The 20776-nt window shown below is 41.3% G+C and overlaps 1 protein-coding gene across 1 annotated transcript in view; it reads left to right on the top strand.

Annotated features, from left to right (window-relative positions):
• The window catches only part of GLT1D1 (glycosyltransferase 1 domain containing 1), a 42012-nt gene that overhangs the window by 6060 nt on the left and 15176 nt on the right, over positions 1–20776 (top strand). Inside the window, exons 2-8 of the mRNA XM_014887580.2 lie at positions 668–816; positions 2779–2884; positions 5831–5882; positions 8976–9012; positions 10079–10135; positions 18088–18183; positions 19208–19257. Of these exons, the coding sequence (XP_014743066.2) occupies positions 668–816; positions 2779–2884; positions 5831–5882; positions 8976–9012; positions 10079–10135; positions 18088–18183; positions 19208–19257 (547 nt within the window). The remainder of the gene's footprint in view (positions 1–667; positions 817–2778; positions 2885–5830; positions 5883–8975; positions 9013–10078; positions 10136–18087; positions 18184–19207; positions 19258–20776) is intronic.

The following is a 20776-nucleotide window of genomic DNA, read 5'->3' as shown; positions in this document are numbered from 1 at the left end:
TTTGGGAGCTGAGATTTTTAAAGCAGGCTGTGAAGGCATTTGTGCAATTACTTTTGGGTAGTTTTTTGCTTATACTTCATTTATTCCTTTGCTTGGTTTCTAAATGGATGAGCTAAGACAAGAAGAAATTGAGGCCACAATCAAACAGAAAGGGAACACAGTGCAACTCTCTGGCTTTCTTGATGCAATAATTTTTGATGTTCTGTATTTTTAATAGCATTGACTAGCTGGTCAGATTTGTGCTCTCTTCACCTGGAGTCCTTTCTCCAGAACAAAGGTGTGAGAATCTCTGAGACACACCCAGTTCAAAAAAAGGATTTCAGCATGAGGAGCTGGAATCAGTCAGGAGGGGTCCTGAGCAAACTTAATTTCTTCTGATTTTTCAGAGAAGTTTCCAAGGTTGTGTTGCTCAGGCCTGGGCCATGGGGTGTTCCATTGCTTGGAAATGTGCCTGTGGCTGCACAGTGGTGAAGGTGACAAATTCCTTCCAGGAGAAAACCCAGCCTTGTAAACAGTTCCTGGCTGCTGGAACAAAAATGGCATCAAGTTAAAAGCCAGAGCAAAGTTTAGGGAAAAACTTTTTTATTAAGCTTACTTCATATACTGGTGTACCTGGAACATTAATAGTGAATTTTTAATTCTTTTTCTGTTTGTTCCAATAATGAAGGAATCATCTACAAGCTGCAGGTCATGTCTGTGTCCTTAAAGATGCTTTCATGTATGAAAGTGCAGCTGAAATAGCAAATCTGATCTCCACAGAGAAGTTTGATGCAGCCCTGGCCATTCACCTCTACAAAGGAGGCAGACTGCTGCAAGGTAATCCTCTTTCTACTTGGCTCTAAAAATATCTCCTAAAAAAGTCCTGCAAGGGAAGAGAATGAATCCCAACTGTTATAAATGGCTATAAATGTATAAACCCACAAATATCCTTCTTCTGTTTATCCACTTCAGCCAACGCTCAGAAATGCCAAAAATCTGTCTCAATGGGAGATGTGATGCAGAGAGAAGGGAATAAATGTACTTTTAAACCACATAGTGCTTTTGATAATTAAGTACTTTAACTACATCAAGACAAGAGCATTACATTAACATTAGGAATCCTTTCAGCAAATGTGGTCTTTCAGAGGACAATGACTTGGCTAAGTAGAGCTGGGGTCAAATGGAAAAAAGAAGGGAGGCTAATTTGATTTTTCTGCTCAAAAATGAGTCAGAGTTTCTCGACATGAAATAACATTGCTGTCAGCTAAACTGGAGACAGGAGACAGGATGTTATCAGACAAATAATAAAATTTTCTATTCTCTCTAGCCACGTAGAACAAAATTTTAGCCTGCATTAATGATACACTAGAAGCACTGGCTCTCCAAAATTACAGACACTGTCACCTACCGAAATTGCAGAAGTGTGAATCCCTTTCTGAGACCACCTTTGTGTTGCATAAATCCGTGCACTGGAACAAAGGCACATAATTCCATCCTTCCCTCAGATCTCAGGGCGAGCTTGGAGACTTCAGGAGTGCCCCCCCCAGTTTGTTCTGGTGGCTTTACAGAAAGCCTGAATTATGATGTCTGCTCTGCCTGGGTTTCTTTTGTTCCAAAGGGGCTCTGATTTCAGCAGAGACCTAAAATACAAATACAAAAGAAATCTGTAAAATGAGCCCTGCAAACGTATGGATTAAGGGCTTGTTGGAACATGGAGGTGGTTGGTTTTTTTGACAAGATGTTGAATTGTTTTGGAAGAGGCTTCTGGAAAGTTTGAGAACCATATTTTTTGGGGAGTTTTGCTGGGATTTTTGCAGAGGAACAAAAGATAAAGTGGAATTTTAACTGTTTATTGGAGTAAAATTTTATTGGAGTTTAACGTGCATGGCAATGCCCAAATGCTGCTGCTTTTCAAAATTCCACGTGACCTGAAAAGCCTGATACTTTACAAAAGCTCAGGAATTTAAATAAATCAATTCCACTGTTCTAAAAACTATCTGCAGTAACTGAAGGGAAAAAAACCCAAACATCTCTGAAAGGCAAGGCAGTAACAGTAATGTTGCTGAGATGATCACAGTCCAAGTGTAAAAGTTACTGCAGAATTCTGGGAGGACAAAAGGGATTCAGAGGAATTCCTGGCTCCTGGAACATTTAGAAATTTAGTAATTTAGTGATTGCACTCATACTCATTGCTGCCACACTATTGATCTGTCTGGCCTCATCCTGGAAATTCTGTTTACATGATCAACACACGTACTAGATTACATAATAATTATTCACTTTTTAATTTCTTAAAGAGGTGATAGGTATTCTATATGGTGTTACAGACAGTCTGTCTCTTGAAGATTAGAGGCAGTGGTGCTTTGATAGTGCACATTAATTCCTTCACCTGCAAACACTGGAGTGTAATATCAACAGATGCCAAGGAAATTCTGACTAACCAGAATGGTAATTAGTCTTTCATTCTTTTTGCTTGCTCTCTCATTTAGTAATGAGGAGATTAGCAATGCTAATAAATCCTGATCTTACAGCTCACTTAACTTTCAAATACAAATGTGAAGTCTTTGGTGCATTTTCTGCCTTTATCAACATGCTTTGTTTCCCATTTGATTTGGTGTCCTGTGAAAGTGCAGAGTTATTGTGGGGGGGGGCTAGGGTGCTAAAAAAATTTAAATTCAAGTTTCTCCAGATTTCCTTTCCAAAGATTTTTGCTCAGATAAGTGACTCAGTATTATCAATGTACTTTCTCACTCCTGGGCATTCCATGGACATGTTGGCCAACTTCTCATTGCTTTGCAGGGAGCAGAATTCCTTTTGGGATCATCTTTGGTGGCACAGATATAAATGAAGACATTAAATGTAAGGAGAAGTGCCAGGTAATGGGAGCAGTGCTGGAAGAAGCCAGGTAAGAGCATGGGTGAAAGACTTGTGACAGGAAATTGCATTTTTTTGTGTGGCAGATCCTTTAGGAAGTTTCCATGCACACTTGGAATCACTGGAAGATGTGGAGGCCAGCAGACAGAGCAGACTCCATGAAATCCTTGTGATCTTTACCCATTACTTTGTGATTCAGTGGTGGGAGTGGAACAGTTTCATCAGCAAACACAGTGTGTGTGCAGTCTATTTGTTTTCTGTTTCCTGTGCTCCTCTCACACAGCTTATTGACAGAATGAAAAGCTGATCCCTCAAGTACAAGCAGATTTTTTTAAAATTTTATTTTATTTTTTCTCCTGCTAATGTGATCCTTTCTCTGAGTCCATGAGCAAAGAAGCAGAGACTGAAAGAAGGCTTTAAGCAAATTCTCTCAGTTTTTAGGTGAAATGACAAGAGAGTGATTTCAGGGTGTTTTAAAGTCTGGAAAGTTCCAGTGACATGGCAGTGTAATCATCAAATGTAGATCAAGAACTGCTCATAAACCACAGGAAATTACTAAAAACCAAAAAGGCTTTTGAACATCTCTCATAGTTTCAACATCCTCGGATGAGAGTTTTTCTCCTGGCTGATCCAAAGGTTTGTTGACTTCAGCAGTGTTTGATCCTGGCCATGGTGGGGGAGGAAATTTCCTTGTTGCTCAGAGCAGGATGGATTTGGGGTCAGGCAGGATCTGCACCAGGCTTCTCTCTCCTGCTTTATCCTTGCTGATACCACTCTATTTTCCAGCTATTATTGGCTCACTTAGCACAGGCAGAGATGTGCTGCTCTGTCTGTAATCCCCCATAAAATGTGGTAAGTAAACAGATTTTAAAGACAGCACTTAATCACTCTCATTGGAAAATCATTAGGGCATGTGCTTGTGGCTGTGGGACTTGGAGCTGAAAGCAGCTTAAGGTTCCACTCAGGAAAAAAATTTATGTGCTTGTTTACCTTTGTTATCAAGTAATCAGAAGTTATTCTTTAAACAGGTCTGAAGGAAAAGAAAAAGACATCTAAAGTGTCAGATAAATTTCAGCACTGTGCAAAATGAGAAATACATAAAAACAATTTCTGTGTCCATTTAATCCATCTCTGTTTAAAATATTGTCTGTCACAAGCACAGCTAATACAAAAACTGTGCTTTACTGAACGTTTTTTAATGATATTGAGTTGGGAACCTGAGGTATACCTTAATAGCTCGAATTATCTATGATATTTCAAAATGTATTACTACACCCTTATGCAGTTGACAATATTTTCTCTGCTACAGGAAAAGTATCTCAGTTTTCTGGGAGTTATTCTGAATGTACCTCTTGTGCTGTAGCATCACTGGTGTTATTCATTGCATAGTTATTAAAAGAAACATTGATTTTTTTTTTCTTTTCTTTATTGATTGCAGGGTTCTAAGCAGAAAGCATCATGAATTGTAGATTACTTGTCCAGTACAATATCCCACCACATTCCATAAAACAAACTATTGAACACTGTCTAGCCTTATGAGTGTTTCATTTTTAATCAAATTCCTCTGAATGGTGCTTGTACTCCTCTAGGGTATTTTTTTTTTTTTTTTTCTTATTGAGCAGTATTTTGTAGACTTAGAAGCAACATCTTTTTCTGCTTGTTAATGTGATATATTGAAAGGATAATGGCAAAATCTGGGGAGGGAGCACGTGCAGCTTTGACAGAACAAACATTTGCAAAGGCTTTAATAACCTTAAAGCTGTCGAGTTGTGTGTGTGAAATTCATGGCACTGCCATAAAGCAGATCCTACAGAACAAATGGAGGGGAACAGGGTTTGTTTCAACAAGCAGGAGTTAAATATAATTCAGCATTTCTGGGAATTCTAATGAATGATTGTGATTTCATGGCCTCAAATGATGACATCACATCTCCAGTGGAGAAGCTCTGTCCTGGTTGGGGCTGCTGTGATTTATCTCAAATACCTTTAAGGTGTCAGAGGTTTGGCCCAGGACAGAAACAGGTCAGAAATCACATGGAAAAGAAGCACTGGACCAGCAGTGCAAGGAGTGATGACCTCTCTTTTATATTCAATATCAAGTAATTAAAAAAGGTGTTTAATAGGAGTGTGCAGGAGCCATTCCAACTTTCTTTTCCACAGGACTGAGAGTGTGCAGAAATGGCCCAGTTAACACCGAGGTTCCCTTGGAGAACACCCAAAGCCTGTGTTTGTGTTCCATGACAGCTTAAAAACCAGATTAAAACCCAGCCTGAACAGGAGCTCTTTCCTCACTCTGGGTAAAAACATCTCACATCCAGGTGCTACACCAAGGTCCCAGCTGCAATAACTCGTTTATCGAGTGTGTTGAGCAATTTGCTTTTTGTTGGCTGTGCTGGGACACCCAAAAATGAAATTTTTTTTTTTCCTATCAGTGCTGCTTTTTAAATGCTGTCACTGCTGTGCTGTGCACGGGGCCAGCCCACTGCTGACATTTCCCAAAGGCACCCAGATGTGTCCAGCTGTGAGGAACGGGCTGAGAGCAGTGGGGAAAGGTTAAAAACCTTCATTTTAATTGGGCTCATTGCAAAGGGTGGCACCGGGTGTTGTCACAGCACGGGAGGGAGATGCAGCTCAGCTCCCTCCTGGCTGCTCTGGGTGTGAAAAGGAGCAGGAAATCCAGATTGCAGCTCTGGCCATTAATTAATTAATTAATCTGGCTACATCCCCATCCTTGGGGGGTTTCTCCCTTCACCTGCCAAGAGCTGAGCTGTAAAGCCTGAGGAGCTGCTCTTGCTTTAACCACGATTTTCTGCTGGAACAAGTGGAAATCCTGCTTTGTCTTTCATCTGGGATCAGGTTTATAAGCCTCTGATCTTAGTTCTTATCAAGATTTTTTTCTGAAGCACTTTTTTTTAAAAAAAAAAAACCGTTTAAACACTTGAAGCAGATGATCCCAACTATTTTTGTGCATTTACCAGGTTTGCAGTGGCTTTCACAGTGGAAATGAAGGAGCTGGCAGCAGCACAGTGGGTATGTTTCTGTGGGGGGGTAATACAGTATTAAATATATGCATTTATATTTATAAATGTTTCCTAATCGTGCTAGAGAACTGCAATAATCCTCACCATTCCCAGTCCTGCTTTTCCTTTCAGTGAAAGCATTTTGTGTTGATGTACTTCAACAGGTCAGAGATCTGGCATTAAAAACTGTTTAGTGTTAGATAAAGTGGGGAACAGTTCAGGAAATGTTTCTCTGTCACAATTAAAACAAATCATTTGTTGTTACCGAGTCTCTGCTGATGCCAAATTGTTTCTTTTTGCATCACTCACTAAACTTCACGTGGACAAAATTCCTCCAGGCAGCATCAGTTGTAATAAAGAATTTGGAAGTATAATTTGCAAGTGTTTATTTTGTTGACTCTGGGCAGAGAATGAGCTTGTCAAGGTGAGCTGCAGAGGTAAATCGGATTTATTGTGCTGAACACCAGATTTAATGGGATAAAAGCAGCAAGGCAGGAGCCCCCTGCTCTGGGGTGTTGGCTCCACTCTCCTCCCCTTGGGAAACATCAGCTGAAGCTGCACAATTAATGCAAGAAACTGAAACAAAGTGCCCGGTACCTCTTCAGCCCTAATTTGCATCATAGTCTGATCATTAAGGCACTCTTGCCTAAAAAATAATCACTGAGAGTGGAGCTTGCACAACCCAGCAGTAGGACCTGCAATACCTTATTTCAGCATTAATTGATTTTTTTTTTTTTTTAAATCTATTTGCATTAAAAGGATACATGAGCAGACATGGGATTTGGTATTTTATTTTACAAGTGTAATTTGATTTTAATGGTTACTCCAATGAACTTCCTGATGGGTAAATGTGAAAGGGCACAGCTTCTGTCAGAGACATTGAGCAAGAAAAGGACAAAAGTAACAGAGTGCAAGGAGAAGAAACAAAATTGAGCTTTGAAACAATTTCAAAACCAGCACCTCAAATGCTTTTAGGTACCAGACTTTGATTTTACCTAAGCACTTTTGCACTCTGGCCCGTGGGAATAATTCAGTGTTTTGGGGGTCTGTGGCAGACAGGGAACTGGAGGAAGATGCCACATCCTAAACTGAAATCTGTGCCTTCAGTGCTGGGGCTTTGAGCTCCTGTTCTGCTGGATTTTGGTGTCAAGGCTGAGAGAAAATGTCACAAATTTCCCTCTGAGCAGTGAAGAGCATGAGCACATCCTTCCATGCCCAGCTTGTGGGATATTAATGATTTTTTTTCATGTTACCTCACTCTGCTGTGAGCTGCCTTATTCCTCTAATGTGGCCTTTAATAATAAAGAATTTAAATTACAAACATGTAAGCAATTGTGCTGTACTCAAAGGCTGTCCCTTCCAACAAATTCTTCTCTATTACATTGGTTAAATTACCCTTAATTATAATCCAACCCTTGTAATAATATGTATTCCAGGGGAGTTTGAAATACTGTAAAAGATCTTGTGCTTATGGCCAGCATTTTATTTCAGTGGCATAAAACTGGTGCAGAAGAATTACCTAAGCCAGTTTTATTAGCATTCAATCTCATTTTCCATTCTCTTCGAGCCCATTTAAAATAAGGAACATAAGAGGAAAATTGATCCATAGTGTGAGTGCATCTCCCTGCCCTGTCCCACAGCATTCCTGCCATTTTCTGCTTGATGATCCAGGCCCTGCCAAGATTATTTATTGTGCTAAATTTATTTATTTATTGTAGTGAATAATTGTATTTACTCACCCTGAGCCGTTTGGGTCCAGCAGGGCATGAAAGAAGATGCTTAAGTTGAATTTCTTTTTTGCAAATTGGTGTTTTTAGGGAGCAGGGGGTGAGGCAGGGCTGGGGGCTGCTGCCCCTCTGCTTTTGCCACCTCCTGTTTCTCTGTTTTGCTCTCCCACTTTTTCTGCAAAGTTAAATTCTGCAGTTGGCCCCCAGCTCCCAGTGCTGTCCCATTGTTTGCATTGGAAAATTCAGTATAATTCAAAATGTCAGTCAGGGAAGGTCCAGTGTTAAGTAATAAAATCATGTAATGTTGTATTAAACTATTTTTATTTTTAAAAATCCTTTGAACACAAAAGCTCAAGGAAGATCAAGTGCATGGAATATCCTCAGGCTTCCTCTGCAGCACAGGGTTTTTCTCCCCCCTTCATTCCCCCGTGGATTTGCTGCTTTTTTGTGTCATTTTGGTGACGTTGTTCCCTCTGATTCTCAGGAACCGCCTCCTTCCCATCTGTGAGCTGCTCACAAATGACTTTTTAAGTCATTTTAAAACTCTTCTCTCAGTTTCTTTTCCCAGCTCGTTTTTAGGAACTGCAGTGCCTGGGCAGGGGACTGAGGAGCAATAGGGAAAACCAAAATCTCTGCACTTAAAAAAGAAAAAAGAAATCACTTCTGTGGCTTCCTGTTTCCTGAAGTGACTGGTTCAGGAATTGGTTACTTAGAAGTTTGTTTCTGAATTGATTTTCTTTTCATTTAAAAAAAAAAAAAAAAAAAAAAAAGTACTCCATAAATCCACAGTTGGAGTTATAGAAAGATATTGAAATAGGAAATTGCTTCTTTAATCACCTAAATTAAATAACTAGCAGAGCAGCACTTCAGGAGTGATTTTGGAAGTGTAGTAATTACCTCTTTTACTACAGCTATTTTAAAGTAATTTATTTTGCAATTTTTATTTGTGAATGTTCTGCAATAACTACCAGGCACCAGTTTTTCTGTCTAGGCAGGTCTGTGTATTTGACAGCAATATCTGAAACTGATCTGCTTATAAATTCTATTATGGATAAATGGAAACTGGATTTTCAAAACCAACAGCTTTTTGGGAGCCTAGAGCTGATTTTCAGCTAGATAGTTGAAATTTATTTTATTCCAGGAAAACAGGATAACGATCCAAAGAAAGGATGCAGAGACAAACTAAAAAAGATATTTTTACTAACTTGGTAATTGTGCCAATTGCAAAACTGATTCATTGATACCATAAATTGACATAGTAAATGGAAATTACTGATATATTTTGTTACTCTTTATTGTGGGGTTTTCTTTAAGACTGAACAGATATTTTTATGTTGAACTCTGGAAATAATTTTTTCTTCTCCTTCCTTTTAAAGCCAGATGCTAGGAAGAAAATCTACGTCCAAAGTCAAGGTGAGAGCTTTGAAATGCTGCTGAAGAGATCCCAAACCTTTGATTCGTGTGCTTGGCTCCTGTTTGTGCCTCCTTTGCCCCAGCCACATTTTGCAGAAATGGGCTGGGGTTGGTCCTGCTCCACTGCACTCGGGCTTTTATTGCCCCTGACCTTTATTGGGGCAGTGTTTCAGAGTCTCAGCCAAAATTTCCCTCTCCTGTGGTGCTTTAACAGCAGCGTTCCCAGCTCCTTCCTGCAGCAATCTGACACTGAAGTGACACTGAAGGCACCGACGTTGCTCCCAAAGCTGCTCAAGTTTGGATGCTGAAGAATTCTTTTCTGAAAGCCCAAATTCCTTTCAGTGCTCCAAGTCGAATTCCCTGCCAAGTCCATCACTCAGTGATTAATCCAGGGAACACAACTCAGTATTTGAGGGGTGATGACTTCATTTCCCTAATTTTATTTATTTAAAAAAAGCTCTCTGAGGATTCCCAAGCTCATTCCATTTTGTGTATTCCACTTTCAAGGAAAATAACATTCTTTTCCAGACTGTGCTGTTGAATTAACTCGTTGTGAAATCTGTTTAGCCCATATCCAGTTTATATTTAAGCCTCTTGTGAGGTAAGAGTTAAAGAAGAGATTAATTATTTTAATGATGAAACGGTTTTATTAATTTATTTCATCTTTAATGTAAGGAAAAACAAATACATTAGCATTCAGGATAGATTAATATTTTATTTCTATATAAATTTAATTTACTTCCTTTTATGTTGAGGGCTGTGGGTGCAGCTACCCTGATCTCTTTTGGAAGGGGATGTTATCCCCTGTGCAATTTTACAAGGACAGATTGAGCAGGGTTTGTTGCTGAAGAACTTCAAACACTGGGAGATTGTACAAAATTTTCCACTTCATTTCAACCTGTCTGGGGAAGCTGACACAGCTGGGGTGAGGAAAGCTGCAGCTGGGAATTCGGGGTGTTTGTTAGAAATATTGTTCTTTTTAGATTTCCAGGAAGCACAGCTCAGCCATCCAGGGGACACTAAACATGGGAATCTTTATTTTCTTTTTTTTTTTTCCTTTACACAGGAATTAAGACTGCACCCAGTGCAACATTTGACTGGTACAGATTTCTACAAAATGCAGGTAAAACTCATTTTTTTTTTCCCCTGTGTTTATTCCTAATAGGTGTCAAGGATGAAAGAAACTTAGAGTTTAACTATTTATGTAACAAAGTGCCTTAATGATATGAAAAGTGGCAGAACATCAATGAGATGAGTCTGGTTCATCCAGTACCCAGACTGCCCCAAATTCCAGGTGTGGCCAGGGCTGAGCTGCACCTGCAGTGGTCACAGCCTGTGGCTCAGTGTCCCCATTGAGAGCACAGCACCAGTTCTGGGCACTCTGTGCTTTACTGGGCAAACTGGGGCTGCTCCAGCAGGGCACAGCTACTGCAGAGGAGGAAGATGTAAAATCTGATGATTTGCTCTTGTGCTGGAGCCTGTCTCTGCTCTGTCCCCAAAGCAGTGGCAGGTGAGGCAGGTGAGCTGGCTCTGAGTCACCTGGTCTGGGCAGTGCTTTAATCACTTCATCCTTCCCCAAAAGAATGATTTATGGGCATTTCAGCCTGGTGAAAACGTTTCAATTTTCCATTCATCAGCCTGATCTCTGGTAGTACAGCTGTTCCCTGTGTTCCAAATGAATCCTCACCAGTCAATGGCATTATCACATCAGGAAATGTGTGCCATTAGTCAAAGCCAGTGTCAATTTAAAATTGAGCATTGTGAGGTTATTTTGTTCTCAGTAAATCACAGCCCACAAGCACAGTGCCACTAAGATTCATAATTTTCTGAAGTGCAATGATTTGTCACTTGCTAGCACAGCCTTAGTGTTGATTTGATCTCTTGTCCAACCATTTTGTGATTAAGTGAGCAGCCAACAGATTGAGGAGGGGGAAGCTCCCCCTGAAGTGAATTTCTAATATATTAGAGACAGTCTTTTGCCTAATGTGCACTAATGCAAAAGTGCAAAATAATTCATAATGTACATGAAAAGCAAACTAAAATGTGACTCTAACATCTGTGCCCTTATTAAATAATAACTTGAAAACTGGCATCAGATTATTCAGAATTGTTTTTAGGACAGTTTCATCTCGTTTATCTTCTCTGCCTTGTGCCCGTGTCCATCTCTGGTGGCAGCCTGCAATTTCCACTCCTTTTAATCCTGCACATGGACTCAGACTTTTTGGCTGTACCTTTGTGCTTTCTGAGGGCTAATTAGGAGTTCCCAGAGAACTGCATTTTTCTGGGCATTTGCAGTTCCAAAGTGTTTAAAATTCTGCTAAACTTGGAGCAATCAGAGGAAAACTCTCAAAAGCAAGAGGCAATTTTGCTCAGAAGGATTTTGGCAGGGTGGGCTTGCACAATGTGCTTGAAGAGACCCTGAGCAGATAAAACTGTCCAGTCTCCTTCAGATCATAGCATTTATGTTAGTTTTTTTTTTTTAAGAAACTTTTCATGAAGTTCTCTTCCACGTCTGAAGGCACTTAATGATTTTTTGGGGGGAGAAATATTTCCCCACATAACTCTTGCCTGTATCCTTAGCAGAACCCTTGAACTTTTGTCAAATTCAGGATTCCCAGGACAGAATGCAAAGAAACAGCACAAGCCCTGCAGTGCAGCTTTTAATTCATCTGAGGCATCACTGTTAAACACCTCGGTGTTCAGGGTGTCAAATTATTCTCTCAAATGAAATAACCTCTTCAGAATACTTTCAGACTTTTTTCCACAGAACTGAATTCTTATGAATATTCTTTGTACTGATTTTTTTTTTTTTCAGCCAGAGGAAACATTTGCTCACTTTAAATATGATACCAATACATAAACAGCCTCTTTAAATCGATGTAATGGCTTCAAAAAGAATTTAATGGCAGCTTTAAGTGAATGGGAGACTTCCAGCCCCCAAATTTGAAGGGTATTAAACCAAACTCTGAGGAATCCCAGCTTTTTGCTCACCCCATTTGATGGTTTGGGTGCTCATGTAAATTGCCCAACACAAATGGAAGCAGTGCAGTGAAAGGTTTCTGTTGTTATGATTGTGCAGTACAATCTCAGTACAAAAATCATGGAATTCGTGTTTTTTTCAGTCTCAGCAGCAGAGCTGAGAGCTGCAGAGGTGCTGGTGTCTCCTTGCTGCAGTATCTGGGGGCTGGCTAGTCAGCATTTACTGGCTAAATCTACCCCAAAAAAAGGAGCTTTTAGAGTGAATTTGCATCGTGGTGAACAGGCAGCCTCACAGTTTGTGTTCTGTGGATGAGACACTGTGAGCAGTAGCCAAAGCAAGGATTTCAGCACAGCACTCTCAGCCTGTTTAAGGAAGTTTTGCTGCCTGTAGGTCACAATGATTTTTTTTTTTTCTCTGACCTCACATTGCAGGGCTCTATATCCAGCACAATCAGTTTGATTATAGCAGTTTTAGAAGCCTCATTTATAGACTTGAGAGAGTCAGTGGAAGTTCAGCCTTTTGCTGTAAACTGGCTGACAGAAAATGACAGGAGAGTTTAAGGAAATGAGAAACCTGAGCCTGATCTTCTCCAACAACTCCAGGCTGGGGCAGAGCTGCTTCTGATCACAGACAGGCTTGATGTCATCATTCCAGCATGAAAAGCTCCCTTTGAGTTCACTGGAATGGGGCTGGGAAGATACAGCCCCCAGTAAAGATCAGGTGATGAGAAGATGTAGATAATTAACAAATCTGCACTAATAAACTGAGAAATCTTTGTTTAGCCAACAGATAGGACTTAAAGCTTTAATGGTTTTGAACCATAGGGTCACATGCTTATTGCACCAGCAAATAAAACATGCAATAGGCTTCTGTAGTTTGATTTTTTTTCAGCTCTCATGTAATTTCTGCTCCATAGCACAGCTGTTCTCTGAGCTGAGAAGTTTACATGAGCTGTCACGACACAGGCAGGGTTTTACAGAGGCATTAGATTTTCCTAAAGCTATGCTGGAGAGAGAGAGACCCACATAAGAAAAAGTGAACAGTAAAAGTTTGGGCACTTACAGAGCTGCCCATAGTAAAAATTGTGTGATGGCAGCAATAAACTGAGTTCCCAAACTGATCTGAAACCACGGAGCTTTTCTGTTGGCTGATCTGTTTGAAATAATGAGAAACAGGGGAGAAGAAGAATTGATTGGGAATTTTGCAGTCTAATTTTTCTGGATGAGTAGCCTGTCCCTGGAAGTTTACAGGTTCATTTAACTTGTGTGTCTTCACAGCCCCATCAGCAATAATTCACTGCTGGGTGTGAATGGCAGTGTGAACACTTCGGGTGAAGTTATTGGCAACCTGTTAGAAAGAAACTGCTTTGTAAAGTAAAATGGTGCAGCAGTAAATGTCTGAGATCTGCAGCTGGCAAAGTGTACGACTGAAATTAGGACTGATTGGGCTCCTAATTGTCAAACTGGTGTCACCAGTGAGTCCATTCAGAGTCAGGGTGAGCAGGAGGAGCTGCTGGTGCTGCACCAGGACCCCTCCAGCAGCTGCAGACTTGGCTGCTCTGGGCACCTGCAGCTGAGCCAGGGAACAGAACAAACCCAAACTCCAGTGCCAAGGGGCTACAGGAGCTAATGGAAGGGATTTCTTTGGTGTAGAGGGAGATAAACACGAGAAAAGCTATGAATTGAAAGATTTAGAGTATCAAAGGTTCCACAGTTGGGCAAATTTATCTGTGTTTCATGCTGAAGAAAATAAAATCATTGTGTGAAAGACTGAAATCTCAGCAATAAACCTGTGGCTTTCCTTTTTGAGGACAGCAGTCAGTGCTTTCAGGTGCTCAGGAGATGGATAAATGAAATATTTTCAAGAGGAGTAAAAGACCTGCTGTGGTTCAAAGTGACCAGAAAGGAAAATAAGGTTATTTCTCTTCACCATCTCATCGTGGCTTAGATTTTTGTTTCTGAACCAAACCAGAAATGGACAAATAAGCCCAAATAATGTGAATTGCTGTTGTTCTCTAAAGGTCTGCAGAGCACAACAGTGAGCTTGAAATCAGGGGTTGGAAAATTAATTTTCAAATCTTCTTCTTTACCTCTCAGCAAGCTAATGCTGGCTATTACTCATTCACTTCCAGGCCTGCAGCTTTCAGTAAGATTAAAGATTTGCAGTAATACATTTATTTTTATTGTGCATCTATGACTACTGCATTTCTTTTCCCTGATAGTACCTGGAGGGAGGGAGTTAAATGAATCTACACTTTCAAAATCTCTTTAGATAACACTTGTACTTATTCTTGCCTTTCTTAGAAAAACAATGTCCCTGCTGAAGCTTCAGAAATTATTTAGGCTTTTGTGTTTTGCTGTGCAGGTTTTTGTAATGGCCCAAGTACAAACTGTCCCAGTGTGTGCCAATCGTGTTTTCTCCAGTAACAAAAGGAGATGGCCTCGAGTTGTGCCAGGGAGGATTGGATTGGAGATCAGGAAAAACTTCTTCACCCCAAGGGGTGTCAGGCACTGGCAGTGGTGCTTTAGGATCCCTGGAGGGATTTAAAGGATGTGGTGAGTGCTGGCCTGGGCAGGGTCATGGCTGGGCTTGGTGAGCTCAGAGAACTTTTCCTACCTGAAGGATCCCCTGGCTCTGAGGTTCTGTGACAGTCCAACAGTTGATGTGATGAGCTGTTGTGTTGTGAAAATGCCCCTCCTGTTTTTCCACTTTTAATTAAAAGTTTTCCACTTTTAATGCTCTCATTGTGCCTGGCCTCAGAGCAGTGCACCAAAAATAAACCCAGGGCCAGGGCTTCATGGCAAGGACTTACTAAACCCACCTGGAGGTGACTGGAGCAGGCTGGATGGACAAGTGACAACTTTCTCTGGGCCATGCCTGACTCGGAATCAGTCAGCAGGAGGATTATTCCCATCTCATCCCCACCCCAGCACATTTTGTGCCAGGTTTCAGTGCTCCCAGCAAACCCTTGGCACAGCAGTTGGGTGCCCTTGTGAGCAATTCCACTCTGAAATGTCAGAATTCAGCAGCACAGCAGCAGCTGTGCTCCTGTGTGACCATCCCTGCTCCACCTGGGCACACCTGGCCACACCTGGGCACAGCAGTGACCTCTCCCTGCTCTCCATCCCTGTCCTGCCCTGACCCCCACCCCTTGCAGGCCGTGCTGTGTTTGTCACTGAGAAAGGCAAGGGAACAAAGCAGAGCACAGCCACACCAACCCTGACAGCGTTTATTTACAGCAGCACCTCTGAGTGACTCGAAACAATTATTTATGGCACTGACAGAGATGTTAATTACAGTGCCAGGGCTTTGCTTGCATTTGGTGCAGAGTGGATCTTGAAGGATGGCTGGAAATGACTGGATGCAGTCTTTTTTTTTTTTTTTATAATTTTATTTTTTTTAATTGCTAGGGTTTATGTACAAATCTTTCCATTTTGTGTTTGTCAAGCAAACAGGAAGATTGAGGAGGGACACATAATGAAGCACAGCGTGCTGTTGGGAATCTTTGTTTTTGTATCACTGACTGAAATGGGGAGAAAGAGACTGAAGCTTTTTTTTTTGTTATTTGGGTGTTTGCCTGTCATTCAAACAAGATAGTGGCACGGGGAAGGCACTGAAAGAGAAAATAACTTGATTGTGCCACACTGATGTGTTTCCATTTCACAATCACATGAGGTGGTCGTGTCTTATTTCATCTGCAAAAGGCAGAATGATAGCAAGAATTCACATACCAGAGTCTTGTTTAAGCTGAAGGAAAAAGCAAAAAAAAATCTTTTTCAAAGGGCAGTTCTCAGCCAGCTGCTGCCTGGGAAGGCAGCCCTTGCATTTCAGGTGTTCTCAGTGTTCAGAGAGGACAGAGGGTGCTGCAATTATTGTTTTTAGGCACAAATGGTTGATTGCTGGGGGGCTTTGCCCCAGAGAGAGCCCCAGGTGGGAAATGAGTGCTGCAGGCAGCTCCATGTGGGAATTTCACCCTTCCAGGGATGGGCAGAAAGTGAACAAGTGTCACAAGTGCTGCTGAAGTTGGATCTCGGGTGGGCAGAGGGAGAACAGGCTCCCAGCTCTATAAAGAGTGCAGTGCAATCCTACAGGAATGGGCTGTGCTCCTCTGCGTGGGTTGAGTGGGGAAACCTGCCTGTGAAAATGAGGGAGGTGATGGCTGAGATCCACAGCACACACTGGAATAAAAGTGCAGCAGGTTCTCATGGCCTGCACTGGTGGGCAGAGGTGAATTCCTTTGGGACAGGTGTGAGAAAGGCCATGTGGGATCCAGAGAAAAGTGCATAAAACCCTCAGAGACAGGTGGGGCTGTGTGAATTTGGATTTACACAGGGGAGACAGAGTCTGCTGGGAGAGATGTGAGTGTGTTTTCAAAATGAGAGAGGTCAATTGAACGAGATATTTTCATTAATAAATATTATTTTATGCAATTTCTCTGGTGAAACAGCTGGATTGTAACTGATGAGATTCTTTGGGTGGCCCAGGAGCTGAATGGGGAAGTCTGGATACCTGTGGGAGCAGCTTCCTTTTCTTTTTTGGGTTCAGGTCTTCATCCAGGGGGCAGAACAGCACTCAGGGCTGCACTGAACTGCTCTGTCAGGGCTTCAGACCCTTAGCTAATAAAATTAAAAGACTGAAAGCTGTAAGATAGAAACAAAAAGCTGCCAAGACATAAAATGGAGCAGTTATTTCAAGAGTGCAGGTTTTTTTTTCCTCCTGTGTGACTGAGCTTTCAGCACCAACTCCAAGTTCTGTTTCTAAATATCCAGAGCTCAACATCAATAAATGGGAGTCCATAATTTTAAATGGGTATTTTTGCCTCGTGGGGTAGCTCCAGTGCAGTCTGAATTTTGGGAATGCTTTTTAGTCACTTGTTTTGTGTGAGTTTGGCATAAACTGAAAGCACTGCTGGTATTGATGGCACCAGAATGGCTTTTCCAATCCAAATGTTTGTGTGTTATAAACTACAAACGGTTTCTTGGTCCAATAACCAGTAAAATGTTATTTACCACATCTCCTGCAGCCACTCCTGACAACTCAGAGTTGTTTTAAGTTGAATGAAACAAGCTCAGTAATGAACCCTGTGACAGGGAGAATTGAAATGCTCCTGAACTGGGTTTAAATTTTGAGGAGGAGATTTGTGCCAGAGCTTTGCTGTGGGACCCCAGAGCCTTTCAGAGCTGCCTGGTTTGGGTGATCCCTGCCAGCCCCAGCTCCAGGAGGGGCTGAGCTGGAGACACCAAACTCCTTTGTTCAGTGCAGAAAATCAAACCTGAACACCCCAAGCCCTCCAGTGTTTATTAATTCACTTTATTTGTGTTGTTTTATCATGAACACGTTTTAGCAAAGCTCATCACATGGGGGGTCTTGTCCAGAATGATCTGAATTCCTGGTCCTGCCACAGACCCAATGGAAACTGCAATTTCCTAATAACCTTTTTCCTAATAAAGCCTGCACAATTATGAGTTTTTGCTGTGTGTATCTAAGAGATTTTCAATGTTAAAAGCTCCCATGCTAAGGTTTTTTTTCCCCCAAGTTATTTTTCATCTGTTCTTTAGCAATAAATGTAAAAGAAATGCTTTGCAATAGTTTAATTTCTAGTTAACTGCTGTTAACTAGTATTGTTAACTAACTAACAGTGCTGGCAACACAGGGAGCATTTCCTGATCTTTAACCACAAAAAGAGCTCCAAGACCTGCACTGATTAACCAAATCTCATATCTGAAATAGGTGGGGAGTTATTAGAGGGATGCAAAGTTATTCTTTTTAGGATTAAATCTCTGAGAAGCACCCGGAGCTGCTCAGGGCCCTCCAGGCTGGGTTCTGCTGTCCCTGAACTCCACCAGCCCCCAGGGTTGTCTCCAAGTCCTGCACATTCACTGCCCCTGGAAATGAACACCTGTGCTCTATACAATGATGGAAATCCTCCATCTGAGGATTGATGCAAGGGCAAGAAACAGAAGGAATAAAGATAATTTTTCATAATCCACTCTTTGGTTGCTTTTACCATTGCATGTGCTCGTTCATGGAACAATTTGGGGTGCTCAGCTTTTTAATCTGCTTTAATGAATGGTTTTTACACTTATTTGTTCCAGACATTCCTGCAGACACAGACACTTTACATCTCTTCCTTTTGGTGTGTGGGCTCAGAAGAGTCAAAGACCCTCTGTACTTGGTGGAAGCTTTCTCAGGTAAGTGGTGGCTATTTGAATATTCTTGTTTTGTCACTCAGTGCCTTCTTTTAATGTCTGTGAGTTTGGCATGAGGTGTTTTATTCATTGCAGGAAAACATCATCATATATTTACATTTGAAAAAAGAAATTCTTATGTAACCACTGATCTGTTCAACACATTATTTCTGTGCCATGTCTCTCCCATCCTGCTGGGAATAACAGAGCGAATCAAAGCAACATTTGATGGTTTTACTTGCTGAGAAAACTGTTTTGCTGTTACATGCAATATTGATGGAAGACAAAAGAAAATATCATCTGCTTCAAAATAACTTTTTTATCTTGCTGTCCCGTGGCTGTTTTGTTGATTTGCATGTGTGCTAATTAATGCCATTGAAGCTGCAAACAAATTTTACCACCCATTGTTGTGGCTCCGTGCTCAGACTCTGCTGAAGTTTCCTCACAGTCACAAAAGGGAATATTTTGTCAGGCTTTGTTTGTGCCTGTAAAAGGTTCGAGCATTCTGAGCTGGAAATTCAGCCTGCACTATTCACTTTTACAGCCCTTTAAACCTGGTGATGCTGAGTACCAAATGCAGTTTGTGGTGAACTGCATTGTTATTTCCTGGGATTCAAAGAGCAGCAGATTTCTCCTGTGCACATTACTGAGTAATGATTGTAATGGTTGCAGTTACTTCCACATGTTCCTTTACACAGGAAAATATTCAAGTAATTTTGGCTTAGTGGCCAGAGTCACTGCATTATACAGAGCATTGTTCTCTTGAGTGATTCAAAATTAATATCTGAGCTTAGTTAAATAACCCTTGAGTCAGAAGAGATTGCATGAAGCAGCAAGGCTAAATACTGACTTTGAGGTCTGCTAATATTTGAATTCTGAGGAGTAATGAGAGGGCTGGGATCTGGTGCACATTGTCTTTTAAGTAGCAATACAATATTTGTCTAATTTTTCTTTATTCGTGGAGCTATTTATACTGATTAAAAGATTAATAATGTTTATTAATAAAACAGTTGTTCCTCTGTTTCAGACTGGCACAGAAAGGATCCCAGTGTCCATCTGGGCATTATTGGACCTGCAGTAAGTTGCTGCTGTAATTTTTATTTCCTAAATTTTTCCATTTTCCTGCATCTGAGATACCCCAGCTCTATTCCAGGCTGCACCTAGGGCAGAGGATTTCTGTTGAAGAGATAAGAAGGTTCAAACCTGGAGCTTGTAAAAGCTGCTCCCAACAGCTCTAAAGTGTGGAAGTGATCCCAGAGTTCAGAACTGTCAGTCCAGGGGCTCCTGCACTGCAGAGGGAGCAGCTCTGAAGGTTTCCAGGAGGAGGCTGAGGCAGCCCAGCCCTGTTCTCTCATTCCAGCACAGAAAAGAGTTCTGAAGAGAAAAAAACCAGCCAAATATTTGGATTTGACTCTTGGCTACCTGTGGGATTTCAGATACAAACTACTAAAAATGTGTCCTTTAGCAAATAAAAGATCAGCAATGCCTGTTTCACTGGGAGTAACTCAGAAATGAGTTCTGGAAGGCAGCAGTTGCCATCTAGGAGGGTTGTTTTTGTTGGTTTTTTTTGTTTTTTTTTTTTTCCACAGGCATTGCTAATGAGGATTTCTGGTGCTGTGGAGCTGTTCAGGTGCTCGTTATCCCTGCTCTGCACTTGGAATTCATGGAGCAGGGGCTCCCTGTTCCCTCTGGGCTTTGATTCCTGGCAGCCTGGCTTCGTGCACAGCTCACAGCTGGCAGCAGCTGCACAGTGATGCCCAGGTTCAGCAGCAAGGACAGAGCTCAGCTCACAAAAACCAGCCCAGCTCCTTTTCCATCCAGAATCCCAGAGCACTAAAGCCTGGAATAAACTCTGTTGTTTTTTTTTTTTTTTACACATCCCCACCTCAGAATAATCCTAAAGTTGGTACCTCTGTCCTGATCCTCCTGTGCAATGCTGAAGTTACAGAAGGGACTGCAGGGATTTTGATAAAGAAATCAATGTTCTCCTGCAGGTCCTGCAGCACAGGGCTCAGGAGGCAGCTGTGCCACGTGAAATAAACTCTCACTGGTGCTTGAAGGGGACTGAAACCTTCCCTGTTTCATCTGCAATGTGCTCCCTCTGTATCACTCTCATCTCTGATTCATCTCCACATCAGCCTGAAAACTTGCAGGCAATTTGCTTCATTAAAAAAACCAAACAGATTCTCAGCAGGCAAATAAGAACCATTTCTCTATTTCCTCATTCATTTTTATTCTTTGTATATTTTGTGATATAGGATTTTACTGTTAAAAGCTGTTTTTACATTTTTATTTTATCTGTTTTTTTTTTTTTTTTTTTTTCATGCTAATACACCAAATGATTTGGAAGTGAACTGGTGTGGAAGGCAAATCTAGAGCAGGTGTAATGAAGCTTTAGAATCAAAAGATGCACTCGCTGCCTCCAGTGAGGATTTTAAACATTTTAGTCGTCTTTTTAAATTTGCTTCACTTTTTCATAAGCTAATGTCTTTACAGACCAGAAATAACCCCGTGGCAGTGCACAGGCTGGATCAAGGGCTGAGCCTCCTTAAAACATTTTAGAGCATATTTCTCTCATGGAACTAAAACACTGCTA

This window comes from Sturnus vulgaris, chromosome 19 (genome assembly GCF_052056855.1).
Source record: "Sturnus vulgaris isolate bStuVul1 chromosome 19, bStuVul1.hap1, whole genome shotgun sequence".
In the NCBI taxonomy this organism is placed as follows: domain Eukaryota; kingdom Metazoa; phylum Chordata; class Aves; order Passeriformes; family Sturnidae; genus Sturnus; species Sturnus vulgaris.
This window is presented reverse-complemented; position numbering and strand designations above follow the sequence as displayed.